Raw genomic sequence first — 18,307 nt, 5'->3', positions numbered from 1 at the left:
CGACGGGCCTGGGAAATAAAGCACAAGCTCCCCATTCCGCTTCCCCGCCCCATTCCCGCCCCCTTGACCTTCCTTCTCCCCCTTTGACCTTCCTTCCCCACCCCCACCCCACCCCGGATGCAATGGGTTTGCGCGTGTGTGTGTGAGCGAGAAAAAGATGGGAATTGTTGGTGCCCCCCCCCCACGTCTTCCCTCCCCTATGGATAAATCTCTCCTCTCGACCTTCTCCTCACGGGGCTGGCTGGCTGTTGTGTGCAGGTTTGCAATGCCAGGTGGTGGTTTGCACCTTTTTTTTAAAGGATCTGCAGGGGTTGCAGAAAACAGGTTTCCTTGAGTTCAGGCTACCCGAGGCAGCTCCGCTGTGTGCACACCTTTATTCTGTTGAAGGAAATCTGTCAGCATCTTCAGACTGGGTTGCGGTCTCTCTCTTTCTTCCTCATCCTCTCTCATCCACAGATCTTCTTTACATACACTTCTCTCTCTTTTTCTGACACCTGCTTCTCTCAAGCTCACTTTCTCGCTCTGAAAGCCTCTCCTCCCTCTCCAGTTGGCTTCTGAGGAGGAGGAGGAGAGGCCCTTTATTACCTCAGCTAATCACCTGCAAGGAAATATCCCTTCCCTCCTTCGCTATATGCCCCACCGAAGCAGGGGGAATCAGAAACATCAGCCTACCTTACAGGGCTGTCGTAAGGGTTGCAGAGAAGGTGCTGCAAACATGCCTACCCAAGTGCTCTATCAAAGTTCATTTCAATAGCCTACACAGGAAAAGGGGTTGGTCAGGATGGAGCCCAGATTTACCCGATCCCCCCAGGTTTTGTTTGTTGTTTGTTTGTTTATAGACTCTTTCCTGTTTCGACCTTTGGGTGTGTGTGTGACCCTCTTTTCCTCACCGGAAGATGATTTCCACAAATGTCACAATTGTGAGGAGTGTGTCTGTGTTTCGGGGGGTGGGGGTGGGTGGGCAGGCGGGGTTACCACATGGAAAGTGTTTTGTGCAACTATTAACCCTGCCTGGGCTCCATTTGCACAGAACACCCTGGAGGCTTCTCTCCTCTTTGACATCATAGCTCACGGCCCTCTGTCTCATTCCATGCGGCCCTCGCTCCATGCAGCCTGCAGAGATGGCGTGGAGGGCGGGCAGGTGAGAGAGAGCATGATGCAACCGTGCTGTGTCACCCAGCCCGCCCACTTGGGGGCCTGAAACCGACCCACACACTCCAAGGTACTGCTGTGCTTCACCTCCATAACCTCCAACATTTCTCCAATGAAACTAGGGACATGCTATTCTATATATAATAAATTTATTATTTCTACCCTGCCCATCTGACTGGGTTGCCCCAGCCACCCTGAGCGGCTTCCAACATATATAAAAACATAATAAAAACGAAATATGAACAAACTTTCCTATCCAGGGCTGCCTTCAGTTGTCTTCTAAAGGTTGTATGGTTACTTATTTTCTTGGCTTGGGAGTCGCATAACTCCAGACCCTCCAACGTTTCTCCAATGATAATAGGGACGTCCTAAGGAAAAGCGGGACATTCCGGGATCAAATCAGAAAACAGGACAGCTTCTGTAAATCCGGGACTGTCCCTGGAAAATAGGAGCACTTGGAGGGTCTGCGACTGTACAGCGAGGCCGATTCCCAGGGATGGCAGGAGGCAACCCAAACAGCTCTCTTCCACCACATGTGAAGTGAGTGCCCATGGCTGCAACAGAAAACAGCCTTCCATGCAAAAATTTAGAAAGGGGTTGGGTGGTGAAATGTGTTTGCGTGAGTGTGCGCACGCACAAGAGAGTGTTGGGCGTGTGGCGGATGCATCCCTGATCTCTGCTGTTTCCTTGTTAACTGCAGTGTCTGGTCTTCCTCTGTGTGTTTCCCCTTTTATGCCTCCTCTGCCTGTGGCATTCTCTCCCCCGCCCCCTGTGCGCAAAAAAAGGAGGGGGAGGTGTGGGGAGGAATCCCTTGGCGGTCTCTGTACTGCTGGACATTTTAATAAATTTTTTTAACAGTTCCTAAGACCACTGTCTGTCTTTCTTCCTTTCGCTCTGGGGTTGAAGCTCGCTGAAACCTTGCGCACGGATGGCGCACTACTCTGGGTCATGTGCCGCCATGGCACATTTGCAGCATGCAATTCAAGCCAGTCTCTTTCTCCCATTTAAATGAAGTCTGGGTTAGTGGGGTTGACAATGCCGGTGTTTGTGTATGTTTGGCGCATACTTCCTTAACAGATGGCCCCTTTGACTGGTGCACATAAATCCTGAAATTTCAAGATAGCAGGATGCATAGGAAACACATCGAGTCAGACGGATGGTGCATTTGGCTTGGGGTTGTCCTCCACACTGACTGGCAGCAGCTCTCTGGGGTTTCAGGTGCGAGTCTCCCTCCCTGCCTTACCTGGAGATGCCACTGGGGACTCTGGGTGCAAACTGGGTGCTCTCTCTGTGACCATCTGTCCCTTTCCCAAAAGCCTGGCATGCAGAGCTGTAGTTCTTCCCCACAATATATGCCAGGCTTCCTCAACCTCGGCCCTCCAGATGTTTTTGGCCTACAACTCCCATGATCCCTAGCTAGCAGAACCAGTGATCAGGGATGATGGGAATTGTAGTCTCAAAACACCTGGAGGGCCGAGGTTGAGGAAGCCTGATACAGTATATTGCCAACCTCTCCTCCACCCTTTTCATGCCTCTCCTGGTTCTGGGAGACAAGCAGGGAGGGGAGCTGGTTGCAGCAGGAGGGGGAGACTTCCTGGCTTCTTCAGCAGCTGGACGCCCTTCTCTCCTGCTTCAGCTTCTGAGTCTGGACTTCCCTCTGCCACAGATTCTCCCCACTCACTAAGCCCTGTTACCCCTTCAGCTTCTGAAACCTCCATTTCTTGGTGGTCTCCCTCTCCTCCCTCTGACCACTCCTTGTCGTCTCACCATCAGTCCCCCAAGCTCTGAGCCGTCTTCCCTTAGTGGCTCCTCAGCTGGTGCCTCCCGCCATTACTCCATCCAGCCCATCCGTGACACCCAGCCTCTGGGACTTGTGGACGTCCAATGAAACTGGGAGGGTAAAGAGAACTAATGTTTAACTTGCAGGGCAGAGTTAAATGGTGGGACTGACCTCTGCAGGAGGCAAGGATGGCGACCAGCCTGGCATGAAGAGAGGGCTAGGCAAATTCATGGAGGGTAAGTGGCGCTGTGGGTTAAACCACAGAGCCTAGGGCTTGCTGATCTGAAGGTCGGCGGTTCGAATCCCCGCAACGGGGTGAGCTCCTGTTGCTCGGTCCCTTCTCCTGCCAACCTAGCAGTTCGAAAGCACGTCAAAGTGCAAGTAGATAAATAGGGAAGGTAAACGGCGTTTCCGTGTGCAGCTCTGGTGCGCCAGAAGTGGCTTTTGTCATGCTGGCCAGATGACCTGGAACAGGCATCCCCAAACTGCGGCCCTCCAGATGTTTTGGCCTACAACTCCCATGATCCCTAGCTAACAGGACCAGTGGTCAGGGATGATGGGAATTGTAGTCCAAAACATTTGGAGGGCCGAAGTTTGGGGATGCCTGACCTGGAAGCTGTCGGCCAGCTCCCTTGGCCAGTAAAGCGAGATGAGCGCCGCAACCCCAGAGCCGGTCATGACTGGACCTAATGGTCAGGGGTACCTTTACCTTTACCTTTAGGCTTATCAATGGCTTCTAGCCACAATGACTCCTTCCCTGCTTCAGCCTCCACCTCTGGGTGGATAAATTTAGGACCAGAGATTTTCTTCTCCTAGATGGAAGACAAGGTTCCCCACCGGCCCCTCACTTCCATTAACTGCCCGTGCAAAAACCGCTGGACCTTTGGACCCCGTCTTGGTCTTGTCTGCTTCATCTGGCAGAGCCAATTCACATGCAGGGGAAGCCCCTGACTCACTGAGGGTTTGAGACCCATCAGCTCCCTTCACCTGGTTCAGCTGGCCAGTCGGAGTTGTTTCCTGGGATTGTGGCCGCTGTCACATGCTGGCAGCTTCTAGGAGTCGCAGGTGAGAGCCGAGAACACAGAATTGACACCACCCTGCAGAAGTTTATTAACAGGCATACAGTGTTATCCATGTATACAATGCCTTACGCAGAGTAAACGTAAGCCAAAAGGACAATAAAGTGTAGAACTGTAGAGTTAGAAGGGACCCCCAAAGAGTCATCTAGTCCAACCCCCTATAATAGATTTAAAAAACCAAAATGATAGGAGCTGTGCTCCAAGGAGCCTACAGTCTCTCCCAATGAGCCACACATTGATGAACATGCTCTTCCAGTTTTCTAGACGACAACAGAAACTTGTAGGATTTGGTTGTCTGGGCAAAATGACCTCTGGAGGAGCACGGAGAGCAGAAATGGTAATGGGGTGTGTGCCTTCCCCCCTTCCAGGTTGCAGGATGAAGAGAGAAAATCAGCTCAGCGCGACTGCAATGCCCTTCAGTGCAATGCAATGCTGTCCAATTAACTGTGGCGCTCCCAAATACCATGCATAAAAGAAGAAATATTAGTCTTCGTTTTGCAGTTTATAAGGGGGGGGGGGAGCAGATCCCTCACGACAGGTGGCTGCTGAATGCTCAGTGGCGACAATTCCCTGTGTGCCTCTTCTCTTTGCAAAAGGCAGGGGAGACCCCCACCCCCACCCACACCTTGTAAAAGCTATATCTGAAGCGTTAATATAATAGCAAATTGCAAACAGCCAGGGCTTCTTGGAAAAGAAGGCTCAAGCAGAGCAGGGGGGGGGGCACATCGCAAGTCATGGTTTGTGAGAAGCTGGGTGCAACTTGGACTCCCAGGCTTTCTGGAAGTCCGCAAAGAATCAGCTGGATCTGGAACGGTCCTCCTCTTCTGGTTTTCCGGGACTCTTCGACCAGCAAATGCATGTTTCACAGCGGACCTGTTTCCTTCTCCAAAGGAAGGTCAAGGACAAACCCTACCAGTCCCTCGAGGCTGGAAGATGGAGGGAGATGCAAGGATTCGTATCCGTTCAAAGCCGACCTTCTTTATACCTGCAAAGGTTTCCACTTGCCTGCTCCCTCCTTAGCAGCCTTCTTGGACCCCCCACTGCTAGCACTTCTGTAGCAATAGACGCCAAAGAGCTTGTATTTCTTGTCGGGGAAGCCCAGGTTGCGGACGCCAGGCTCGTGGCCCCCGCAGCGGGTTCTCGGGTTGACGATGGGGTAGCGGATGCTGCCGTCGCCCACCCACCCAGCCTCACACTTGTCCAAGAGCTGGATCTTCCAGGCAGCGTAGAGCTGGCCGACTTTGGCCACGGTGCCTCCGTTCTTCTTGCACGCCTGGACGGCTTCCGGGAAGCTCAGCTTGCGGTAGGTCTTGAGGAAGTAGACTTTGCCTGGGAGGCAGAAGAGGGGGAAGAGGCAATGTGGTGCAGTGGTTAGAGCAGCGATTCTCGAGCTGAGTGGTGTTGGGATGCGAATAGATGCCAGCAGAGGATATATTGATTGGATATTATCCTTCCTCGCGTCTGTGAGTTCACAGAGTGCATTTTCATAGAATCATAGAGTTGGAAGAGACCACAAGGGCCATCCAGTCCAACCCCCTGCCAAGCAGGAAACACCATCAAAGCATTCTTGACATATGCCTGTCAAGCCTCTGCTTAAAGACCTCCAAAGAAGAAGACTCCACCACACTCCTTGGCAGCAAATTCCACTGCTGAACAGCTCTTACTGTCAGGAAGTTCTTCCTAATGTTTAGGTGGAATCTTCTTTCTTGAAGTTTGAATCCATTGCTCCATGTCCGCTTCTCTGGAGCAGCAGAAAACAATCTTTCTCCCTCCTCCATATGACATTCTTTCATATATTTGAACATGGCTATCATATCACCCCTTAACCTTCTCTTCTCCAGGCTAAACATACCCAGCTCCCTAAGTCCCTAATTTTAGAATTATTTAAAGTTACTTAATCCAAATCTATTTAGATCTAGTTTAGTAGATCTAGTAATCTACTAAATCTACTTGGATTACTTAAAATTAGCCTTTTAGATTAAGTAATTCAGGATCAAAGAGTTGCAAGGGACCTCCAAGGGTCCTCTAGTCCAATGCACGAATCTCAGCTAAAGCATCCCTGACAGATGACCACCCAACCGCTGCTTAAAAACTTCCAAGGAAGGAGAGGCAATAACCTCCCGAGGGAGAACATTCCACAGTCAAACAGCTCTTACTATCAGAAAGTCCCCCCCCCCTATATTTAGTCGGAATCTCCTTTCTTTTAACTTTAAGGCAGACTGGATTCTCCTGGTATTTCCCCCTTTTGTCCTCCTTAAAACAATAATCACACAAACTGTCTTTCAAAAGGTTAAAAAGAAAGAAAGAAAGAGCATTTACTCACTTGGAATAATTGTCAGAGAGTAACTGAAACAGCAACTTGCATCAGGCAGGCTAAAAATGGTAATTCAGTGACAAAGACATACTGTACTTAAGCCTAGCTTAAAATGTAGCCTGGAGCTCAGATTTAGCAGGTGTTCTCACTTTCCTGGCAGAGCAGAAAGAGCTCATTTCAGTGCTGCAAAGCAGCGCTTTTTGACTTCACCCCCCCCCCCCGGAGGTGCACTCCAGTGTGTCTCCAAGCGGATGGAGGCCAACAATGAGCAGGAGAAAAACCTTAGTGCCCACCAATCCTAGAGTTGGAAGGGACCCCGGGGGTCATCTGGCCCAACTCCCTGCAATGCGGGAAACTTTTGCCCCATGTGGGGCTCGAACCCATGACCTGAGATTGGGACCCTCGTACCTACGGGACCGCCTCCCCTGGTATGCCCTGCGGAGGACCTTAAGGTCCACAGACAACAATATTCTGGAGATCCCAAGCCATAAGGTGGCTAGATTGGTCTCAATGAGCGCCAGGGCCTTTTCAGAATTGGCCCCAACTTGGTGGAACACTCATTCACAGGAGACCAGGGCCCTGCGGGATTTGTCATCTTTCTGCAGGGCCTGCAAGACAGAGCTGTTCCGCCTGGCCTTTGGGTTGGACTTAGTCTGACCCCTGTGTTTTCCTCCCTCATGGTTTGGATTTATGGACTACTTAAAATGAGGCTGCATTTTAAATTTTAATATTGTATTTTAATCTGTATTTTAATTAATTGTTTTCTTTTCTTTTATGTCTTATTGTAATTTTATTGGTGTTAGCCGCCCTGAGCCCGGTTTTGACTGGGGAGGGCAGGGTATAAATAAATTATTATTATTATTATTATTATTATTATTATTATTATTATTATTATTATTATCTCATGCTCTACCAGCTGAGCTATCAGGGTTTGCTGCCTAGATCCCACACACATGTGTGGGATGTATCTTGACTCTTCCCCTCAGAAAAAAAACCTTCCATTTTTATGCTGCCAAGTCCAATGAGAGAATTAAACACCTGCCTTCAGGAAGATGGATGAGGCAGCAAGAGGCACTCCATTTCCGAGTTGATCCAGGGCTATTTATCCTGCCCCTGATTACACAAATGAAGCCCCCCCTCCTGCCAACCCCCCCCCCCCGCAGACCCTCCCAGCAAAGAGTAATTTACGCCTTTGGACAAACCCCCACAGGCTCATCAATCACCCAGAGCTGAATTACTGCCTCCTTGCCTAGTCCTCTGGGGACGCGGAAAAGGCCAGCAATCGGTTAAATGTTGCTCTGAGGTTTTTTTCGGAGGGGTGCGAGGAGCGATGAATCCTAGAAGTTTATAAAATGACTAGTGTCATTCAGCCCGTTTAATAAACGGGCGCTAGAGCACTCAGCCTTTTTCAGCGGCGGCGGCGCGTGGGGGGGCCGATTGGCCCCTCCCACGGCCGCCGCTTCGTCGGGGCACTCCGTTGAGCCCAGCTGGCCAGGAGGACTGCGAGGGAAACGGTAGGCTGAGGGGTGGGGAGGGAGAGTGCGCGCATGTGTGTGTGCATCAAGTCTCTGCGCCCAATCCCTGTGTCGGTGGGGCACATGCGCAGTAGTGCGGACACAGGGACACAGGGAATCTGGACGCAGAGACACTTGCACAATATTATATAGGATACATGGTTCGAAGAAAGCAGACAGGGGAAATGTGTGCGTCCCCCCCCTCCTGACGCTAGACAGGAAGAGTTCTTTGACAGTGGGACGAATGATCACGGGGGGAGTTTTAAGCAGAGTTTGCATGGGCAGCTAAGCAGGGATCCTTTAGCTGCAATTCCTGCATCACAGGGGGTTGGGCTAGAAGATGACCCTTGGGGCCCCTCCGACTCTACCGTTCTGTGATTCTATGGTTCTAGAACTTTGGACAGCCACTGAAAATGTATACACACTGGGCGCCCCCTTACCGTTCAGATTCGAAGTGAAGCAGAAGGCGTCGTAACGCTCGTCGTCTTTGTGGCGGTAGCCGTAATTGCGCACCCCGACGGGGGTCTCCTTCCGCCCACACTCGTCCCGCGGCTTGGAGATGGGGTACTGTACTGAGCCGTCCTGCAGCCAGCCAGCGTTGCACCAATCCATTCCCTCAAGCCAGGCTTCGTGGAGCTGGTCGTAGGAAGCCAGGATCCCATCCTGCTCCAGGCACGCCTGCTGGGCGTCGTGGAAGTTCAGGCTGTAGCGCCCCAGGCGGGGATGGTAAGGGAAGATCACCCCTAAAGAGAAGCAGAGGAGGAGGAGGAGGAGGAGGAGGAGGAGGAGGAGGAGGAGGAGGAGGAGGAGGAGGAGGAGGAGGAACAGCCCTCTAGAGCAGATCAAGGCCTTCCAGGCATTCTTAGACTCCGGCTCCCATCATCACCCTGACTGCTGAAGCATGCTGGTTCCCCCTCCCTGATCAAAGGAGAGGCATTTCCCACTCCCAGGAGGGAATGGTATTGGCTTACTAGAAGGACATGTGAAAAGGATCTCTGGGTCTTGGTGGACCACAAGCTGAACATGAGCCCACAGGGTGATGCAGCAGCAAAAAAAGCAAATGCTATTCTAGGCTGCATCAACAGAAGTATAGCATGCTGAAATAGGAAGGAACTTTACATTTCTGAGTCTGTAGCAGAGAAGTACAGACAGGGTCATCTTAAGCATATCCGGCGCCATGGTGCAAAGATCTCTCTGGCGCCTCCCCACCCCACCCCAGTTTCCCAGAGTTGTCGACCTTTCCACAAGCCTACGCGGGGATCGCTCTCCTCCCGCAGGGGCTTGGGAAGGAAGCTGCACGTCTGCCAGCCATATGGTTGACAGGGCGCAGCTGGCGGGCGTGCAGGGAAAGGGGAGGCCGCTGGCAAAGCAGCGCAGCTCCCCCACTCACTGGGGGGCCCCTGAGAGGCCTGCGCCCTGGCACAACGCACCAGTAAGCCCAATGGGAAAGACGGCTCTGAGTACAGAATCTGCAGCAGGAGAGGAGGGAGGCCAAGAGGCAGAGATGGTGAAGAGGCACAGGCGTCTCCCCCTCCTGCTGCAACAAGATCCCCTCCCTGCTTGTCTCCCAGGACTAGGAGAGGCATGAAAAGGGCAGAGGAGAGGTTTGTTGCATGCAGGCACAAGCACAGATTACTTGGGGGGGGGGGCGGAGGACCAGGAGTGGAGGGGGCATAGATGTCTGTGGGGAGATGGGGATTATTGGCAACCAATTTCCATGGAGGAGGGCGAAAGGGAATGAGCTGCTCTGCTCATTACGCCTGCCACTCTACCAAGCCTGTGGAAACCCCATTTTTGCAAGACAAATAGATATTCAGTGATTAACTAACTGAGACCAGTTGCTCCAACCACTTTTGCCTCCGGCCCTGCCTACTGCTATGAGATGTTGCCCCAGAGGATCCTCAAGGAGAAAATGTGGCCCTCAGGTTTAAAAGGTACCCCAACCCCACAGGAATGCATGATGAAAGACAGCTAATAGCCCCCCACCCCCCACTTTCTGTTTGCAGCTCACACCCTCACTGAGGGTCCTGTCTTCCTCCCCTTGATTTCTTTCTCCTCTTCCCTCCACCTCCCCTGTTTGAGAGTCTCTGGGGTGCTTTAATGCTGCTTTTATTGACTTTCATTGTCGCTGCAGGTTTCGGTGTCAGAAGCTAATAAAAACCAGGAAGAATGATAGCAGCTGGCGGATTCGTAAAACATCCCAACAAGAGAGAGAATTGGGTTGCTTTTGCTGCCGCGAGGTGGGGTGAATTACAGCATCGAGGGTATTGTAGTATTACAGCTTTCTTTCTTTCTTTCTTTCTTTCTTTCTTTCTTTCTTTCTTTCTTTCTTTCTTTCTTTCTTTCTCTCTCTCTCTCTCTCTCTCTCTCTCTCTCTCTCTCTCTCTCTCTCTCTCTCTCTCTCTCTCTTGCTCTCACACACTTCCAACTTATTTGGCTATGAAGATCCGTAACAGGAAAGAGACTCTCCTTTTGGAGGGGCTCCCCCACTCTTTCTGGCTGGAAGGAGGGAAATGTGGATAGGTGAGAATTTCAGAGATGTTCCAGCCTCCCCAGTATCCTGCCTCTGACAGTGGTCAGGCGGGGGCCTCCAGGAAATCGATAAGTACATGTGAGAGCAGTACATGTGAAAAGGATCTAGGAGTCTTGGTAGACCACAAACTTGACACAAGTCAACAGTGTGATGCAGCAGCTAAAAAAGCCAATGCAATTCTGGGCTGCATCAATAGGAGTATAGCATCTAGATCAAGGGAAGTAATAGTACCACTGTATTCTGCTCTGGTCAGACCTCACCTGGAGTACTGTATCCAGTTCTGGGCACCACAGTTCAAGAAGGATACTGACAAACTGGAACGTGTCCAGAAGAGGGAAACCAAAATGGTCAAAGGCTTGGAAACGATGCCTTATGAGGATCGGCTTAGGGAGCTGGGTATGTTTAGCCTGGAGAAGAGAAGGTTAAGGGGTGATACAATAGCCATGTTCAAATATATAAAAGGATGTCATATAGAGGAGGGAGAAAGGTTGTTTTCTGCTGCTCCAGAGAAGCGGACACAGAGCAATGGATTCTAACTACAAGAAAGAAGATTCCACCTAAACATTAGAAAGAACTTCCTGACAGTAAGAGCTGTTCGGCAGTGGAATTTGCTACCAAGGAGTGTGGTGGAGTCTCCTCCTTTGGAGGTCTTTAAGCAGAGGCTTGACAGGCATATGTCAAGAATGCTTTGATGGTGTTTCCTGCTTGGCAGGGGGTTGGACTGGATGGCCCTTGTGGTCTCTTCCAAACTCTACGATTCTATGATAAGGAGGAGGGGTAAAGGCAGCAGCTGCTCCCCTCACCCCGCCACACCCTCCAAGGAGGTAGACTGCCTGCGGACAAGGAGGATCCATTCTTACCTCCTGTGAGAGTGCAAGAAGAGTCAGCCTAGATAGCTCATTTGGTTAGAGGATGATGTTGATAGTGCCAATGCATTGCAGGGGGTTGGACTAGATGATCCTCATGACCCCCTCCGAATCTACAGTTCTGTGATTCTGAGTCTTGCTGGATCAGGCTGTTACCTCATAGAAGAGGCATTCCCTGGCCATGCTGATGCAGGACAGAATGATGCCAACTTAGGAGAGGCATTCCCACACCACTTTCACGCAAGAGATACACAAATATAAGATGGGGGACACCTGACTTACTAGCGGTACCTGTGGCAAGGATCTGGGGGGGGGGTCTTGGCAGGGTGATGCAGCAGCAAAAACAGCTAATGCTGTTCAACAGAAGTCTAGTGTCCAGATCAAGGGAAGTAATGGTACCACTCTATTCTGCCCTGGTCAGACCACACCTGGAGTCCTGTGTCCAATTCTGGGCGCCACAATTTAAGAAGGCTGTTGACAAGCAGGAAGGTGTGCCGAAGAGGGCGACCAAGATGATCAAGGGTCTGGAAACCAAGCCTGATGAGGAATGGTTGAAGGAGCTGGAAAAGAGGAGACTAAGAGGAGATGTGATAGCCATCTTCCAATATCTGAAGGATTGTCACATGAAAGAGGCAACGAGCTTGTTTTCTCCTGCTCTGGAGAGTAGGGCTCGAAGCAATGACTGCAAGTTACAAGAAAAGAGATTCCGACTCAACATCAGGAGGAACTTTCTGGTGTTAAGAGCTGTTTGGCAGTGGAACGGTTTCCCTCGGGAGGTTGTGGACTCTCCTTCCTTGGAGGTTTTTAAGCAGAGGTTGGACTATCATCTGTCAGGGATGCTTTAGCTGAAATTCCTGAATTGCAGGGGGCTGGACTAGAGGACCCTCAGGGTCCCCTTCCAGCTCTACAATCTAGGATTCTATTATCTCCCACTAGTTTCCTCTTGGTCTGAAGCTCAACATCAAAAAAACCAAGATCATGTCCACTGGTCCCATCACCTCCTGGCAATAGAAGGGGAAGAATAGGAGGCAGTGAGAGATTTTACTTTCTTGGGCTCCTTGATCACTGCAGATGGTGACAGCAGTCACGAAATTAAAAGACGCCTGCTTTTTGGGAGAAAAGCAATGACAAACCTAGACAGCATCTTAAAAAGCAGAGACATCAACTTGCCTACAAAGGTCCGTATAGTTAAAGCTATGGTTTTCCCAGTAGTGATGTATGGAAGTGAGAGCTGGACCATAAAGAAGGCTGATCGCCAAAGAATTGATGCTTTTGAATTATGGTGCTGGAGGAGACTCTTGAGAGTCCCATGGACTGCAAGAAGATCAAACCTATCCATTCTGAAGGAAATCAGCCCTGAGTGCTCACTGGAAGGACAGATCCTGAAGCTGAGGCTCCAATACTTTGGCCACCTCATGAGAAGAGAAGACTCCCTGGAAAAGACCCTGATGTTGGGAAAGATGGAGGGCACAAGGAGAAGGGGACGACAGAGGACAAGATGGTTGGACAGTGTTCTCGAAGCTACGAACATGAGTTTGACCAAACTGCGGGAGGCAGTGCAAGACAGGAGTGCCTGGCGTGCTATGGTCCATGGGGTCACGAAGAGGCGGACACGACTAAACAACTAAACAACAACAACAGTTTCCTCTTACAGGAGGTTGTGGAGACCTGGCCGGTGGGCACCACCCCAACCCACCCACCTCCCCTCACCTTCCAAGTCCAGGTTCACCACCCCTGCATCGTCCTCCAGCTCATTGGTCACCTCACATTCGTAGCGCCCGTAGTCCTGGAGGGTCACGTTCCGGATGATGAGGGAGGCGTCCCAGAGCCGTCCTCCTGCAGCGCCGTGCGGCCCCTGTAGCTCCCGAAAGCCCTGCGCTCCACGCCCATCGCCACAAAGACATCCTCAAAGGCCATGGGCTCCACCAGCTTGGTCCACTTCAGGCGGATCTCGTCAGGGTCGTGGCCGAGACATCGTAGTGGAAGCGACAGGGCAGGATGATGGTGCCAGCCCCGATGGGTGACCACCTTCCCCGGCGCTGTCTGCACCACGACGGCACCACTGTCATCCTCTGCAAGCAGAAAAGAGAAGGGTTTTCGTTGGGGGTTTTTAAGCATCCCGCGTTTCGAACCCAGGACAGGTGGATGCAAGATGGCGCTGTGAGCTGCATCATACCGGAACTGGGTTAATATGTGGGGATTTTAAATAGATTTGGGACCCTCCCCCTTTTCTTAAGAAAAGCAGTAATGAATCAATAAAAATATGATTAACGCACTTAATCGTTTACAAATCGTCCGCTTGTTTTCAGAATTTCTGCCCCAGTTTTCTGCAGTTAGTCAAACACATCTTGCCATGAAATAATACATGGTAGTGACAATAGATGTTTTAAAAACAGCAAGTCATAGAATTGCAGAGATGGGAATTGCAGCTAAACAGAACAGGAATACGGTCGTACCTTGTTTTCTCAAACCTAATTCGTTCCGGAAGTTCGTTCGACTTCCGAAAATGTTCGAAAATCAAGGCACGCTTCCAATTGCTGCAGGAGCTTCCTGCCCTCAAGTGGATGTTCGTTTTCGAAAAGCGGAACACTTGCTTCCGAGTTTTTGGCATTCGGGAGCCAAAACGTACAAGTACCAAGGCGTTCGAGAACCAAGGCATGACTGTACTCCACAAGCCCCATGATTGGCAGGCAAAATAAAAAGTCTGGGTTAGAATCATAGGATCGTCAAGTTGGAAGGGACCCTGAGGATCATCTAGTCCAACCCCCTGCAATGCAGGAATATGCAGCTGTCCCAAAAGGGGATCGAACCTGCAACCTCGGCATTATCAGCACCACAATCTACCCAACTGAGCTATTCCAAGGTTAGCTGATCCCGGTTTAGGGGTGGGCAAATATGTCAATTTATGGAGCTAGGTCCCTTCTCCCCAGACTGAGCCCTGAAAAGCCAGAGAGATCACTATCCCCTTCAACTCTATGTCCTTTTCGAGGGAGAGTAGGGTAACCGCCTTCACTGCTTTACAAACAAGGAAGTGTGTGTGGAGGTTTCGTGGGCACCAGAGGAAGACCTCAAGGGCACCCCTGTGCCCCCAGGTACTGCTTTGGCAACTGCTGAACTGGGGTTAACTGTACAAGGCCGAAGTGCTTTGGAGCCTATTGCATGAATCCGCCGGGGAGCTCATTCCGAATCACGTATGTGCCACGCACCTGAGACATGCACAACTTTCTTCCGTCCTTTTTGAGGGGCCGCGAGCTGGAAGCAGAGGATGAAGATGGCCAGGTGGAGGCAGGTGCCGGACACAGCCCTCGCAGGGAACATCTGTAGAGGAAAGAAGAGACGGATGATGGGCAAGGAGCCTGGGCTTGTAGAACCAACTCTGGAGTCCGCAAACAAGGCGGTTGAGCTTTGGGCTGGAACACTTGGCGGACCTACATTTGTGGGGCCTCTGAAGCCTGAAGTGTCATGGGGGCCCCTTGGCAATGAGGTTTGGGCAACCAGTCTCGCCTTCTTCAGCGGGGTTGGTCCAAGACAGATCAGCACAATTTTTGTGAAAAACATTAACGACTACATCTCAGATTTCGATTAAAATTGCTGGACTGGATGATCTCACATGTCAAAGTCACTGGCGTGCAAACAAAGTTCCGATGCTTTATAGTTATAAGTTGCTTTTGGGGCCCCCCCTCTGGGATTAGGAGCCCTGAAGCTTAAACTTCATTACTTTCATAGCAGATCCACCCTGGGCTGGCAAGAGACTGCCGGAGTTTTCGGAGGCAGCCTTGAGAGAATAAAAGAGTCTGGCATCCTGCATTGCAGGGGGTTGGACTAGATGACCCTTGAGGTTCCTTCCAACTCCATGATTCTAGATGGCTCCCAGGGTTGGGCACTAGGTAAGGCAAGCCCCCCCCCAGTCAGCCCTTTATTCAGAAGCATGCAGAGTCCCCTCCTTGCTTGCAGGACGTCCAAGCTTCAATCTGCAGCATCTCCCAGAGAGCCGCTGCCCATTAGCATAGATTTATAACACTGAAAGATTGGAAATCTAAATATAATATAAGCAGTTTTACGAACATTTGTTCCTTTTCACTAGATGCTCTTGTTATTTTTATTAGATGTCACCTTTTGTGGCTGTTAAGTTAAAAAATTGCTTTTAACATTGCCAGAACCCACCCTGGGACCCTAGGGAGGAGGTTTTCTTAAAATTACTATCCTTTTAATAAAGTAACATTTATTCAAAGTTACAATACAGCTTTGTCCACTGCCATAATATCACAAAATGACCACTCCAATCCTCAATCTCACATCACTCTCATGTGGGCTTGCTTGCTGAATGCCCTCTACTACCAAAGTGGTTTGCTAGACATTTTCAGTCAATATATCCCCTCCACAGACACCTATAGATCATAGAATTGTAGAGTTGAAAGAGACCCTGAGGGTCATGCAGGAATATGTCGCTGTCCCATATGGGGATTTGAACCTGCAACCTTGGTGTTATCAGCACCATGCTCTAGCCAACTAAGCTAAACCCTCCCCCGCCCCAAGGTGGGTGGGAATTTATTGAATAGAATCATAGAACTGGAAGGGACCATGAAGATCATCCAGTCTGACCCCTGCAATATGCAGGAATCCTTTGCCCAACATAGGGCTGAACCCGTGACCCTGAGATTAAGAGTCTCATGCTCTACTGACTGGGCTATCCTCTGCCTGGCAGAAAAGGTCCTATTGGCTTCTTGGCGATGTAAACACTTCAGTGACTCTTAATGTTGCCCTTTTTGCTTTGGCAGCCAAAAAGATCAGAAAGAGACCCTGGGACAATATAACCGTGAACTGTAAGGGAGAAATAGAGACCACCCTTTGTGGCACGACACCCCTTTTGCTTGTATTTATTTTTGATTGAGATTTGTCTGGCCAACGGCTAGTACAATAAAGTTATTTGGATTGGATTGAACTGAGCTATCCATCATGGGCAGTATAATAATAATAATAATAATAATAATAATAATAATAATAATAATAATAATACCATAGTAATAATAATAGACAATACTAAGCGAGACTGCCTGATTCAGTATAAGCCACCTTCCAGCGTCACTGTTTAAAGCCAGAACAATGAGGACTGAGACCTTGACTTCATTTTTAAAAGGTGGAGCACAGGTACAGTCCCCAGCATCTCCAGGTGAGACAGATATATATATCTACATCCTGTCTAAGGGTATAAAAACAACTTCCTACATCCTTTGGAGTTAGATTGCAGGTAAGCAGCAGGGGGCCTCAGGGGGTGGAGTTTGCTGGTTAAAGACCCAGGTTGCAGATGATACTGAAGTCTCTGGCAGACAGGCAAGACTTTGCTCAAGAGACGAGAAATGATTCTGTCTTGCTTAACCCATATAAAGGAGCATCCTTTCCTCACAAGGACACAAAGCAGAAGGGATTTACAAAATTCTCCTGACCTCCTGTTGTGGCCAAGAAATAATAATAATAAGTATTAGTATTATTATTCCGTCCCTTTAGAAGCGGGGTCAGGAAGGAAGATTCCGAACTCTGATCTCTGAGAAAAGGATAAATTATCACTTTATTTGTTCCCTTCAAGATTATTATTATTATTATTATTATTATTATTATTATTATTATTATTCCAGACTTTTAGAGGACATCTGAAGGCACCCCTGTTTAGGGAAGCTTTAATGTTTAATAAATTATTGTATTTTAATACTTCCGTTGGAAGCCACCCAGAGTGGTTGGGGAAACCCAGCCAGATGGGCGGGTATAAATAAATTATTATTATTATTATTATTATTATTATTATTATTATTATTAGGCAAAAACAGTCTTTTTAAAGGGCCATTTTCAGTACTAACCCCCCCCCCCCAATCAGCCAGGGATACAGTTTCCTTTCCACTACATCCGATAGAACGCCTTGCAGAAATAAAGCAAACAAATATAATTTTAAAAGTGGTACCCAACTCTGCCAGGGGAGAGGATGCCCTAACTATGAACATCTCTGAGCATCCCACAGAGCCCTCCTAAAATGCTTCAGCCCGCTAAAAATTTGGCAAGAGAAGAGTCTTCTTTTAAACAAACAAACAGTTTTCCAAAGTAAGTGCTCCCCCACTTCTAGGAATTTAAGTGGTCGTTTTCTGCATTTGGGGGGGGGGGTTGATCTCTCTCCTCCCCCACCTCTATCCGACACAAACCCCCCCTTTTTGCAAAGATGTGGCTCATCTTCATCCTACAGAGCTCTGCATCCCTGCAAAAAAGTGGTACCCAACTCAGCCAATAAAATGATTCCCCCTCTCTCTCTCTGCATCCTGCAGCAAAACCCCAAATGAGCAGAGCCAGCACTGCATTTCATCAAGGTGAAATGTGGGGCAAGTGGGGGGGGGGAACGGACCCGGGACGGAACCTGATTTTAAAAATAAAAAGGACAACCCTGCAGGAAGAGGGGGGGGAAAGAGGACTCACTGTTTCTCCTTGAGAAGAGGGACGTCCCAGGGCAAAAAAGAGAGAAATCTCAGAAGCTCAGCCGAAGTTGAGATGGAGATGATGCAGGAGAAATTGGGGTGGGGGGGTGGGAGAGAAAGAGGATTCCCGCCCCCACCCACCTTCTTGAGTGTCTTGAGTTTCCCCCCACCTTTCAACCTTCTTCCTTGTCCTCTATTTCCCAAGCCCAGTTCATCAGCATAATGCTGACGGTATTGCAGGCTCCTCGGTTTGTCAAATCTTAGTCAGCAGACTTCTATGGGGAGAAAAGGAGGGAGAGAAGGGGAGAGAGAGAGAGAGAGAGAGAGAGAGGAGAGAGAGAGAGAGAGAGAGAGAGAGAGAGAGAGAGAGAGAGAGAGAGAAGTTTTGCAGAAGGACAACTGCATTAGGGGGATAGCCTGCAATGAGGGCAGAAGAAAGGAGGGTTGGGATAAAAATGGGGTGGGGAGCGGAGAGAGAGAGAGGGAGAGAAATGTTTTAAAGGGGAACCTGCAAACCTATTGGGTGCTTTTCCCCAAAGCAGCCTCAAAGCTGGAGGACTCCAGCCAAGTACTCAAGCTTAGAGACGCCACAGCACACCAGTGCCAATTTTGGG

General features: G+C 49.7%; 1 protein-coding gene across 1 annotated transcript in view; it reads right to left on the bottom strand.

Annotated features, from left to right (window-relative positions):
• Nucleotides 1-4,990: 4,990 nt before the first annotated feature.
• Nucleotides 4,991-18,307, bottom strand: part of HAPLN4 (hyaluronan and proteoglycan link protein 4) — a 32,417-nt gene continuing 19,100 nt past the window's right edge. Inside the window, 7 exon segments of the mRNA XM_060275236.1 lie at nt 4,991-5,340; nt 8,280-8,582; nt 12,949-13,062; nt 13,065-13,205; nt 13,208-13,247; nt 13,249-13,310; nt 14,445-14,556. Coding sequence (XP_060131219.1) covers nt 4,991-5,340; nt 8,280-8,582; nt 12,949-13,062; nt 13,065-13,205; nt 13,208-13,247; nt 13,249-13,310; nt 14,445-14,556 — 1,122 coding nt within the window.

The sequence above is a fragment of the Zootoca vivipara genome, chromosome 6 (assembly GCF_963506605.1).
Source record: "Zootoca vivipara chromosome 6, rZooViv1.1, whole genome shotgun sequence".
NCBI classification, from domain to species: domain Eukaryota; kingdom Metazoa; phylum Chordata; class Lepidosauria; order Squamata; family Lacertidae; genus Zootoca; species Zootoca vivipara.
This window is presented reverse-complemented; position numbering and strand designations above follow the sequence as displayed.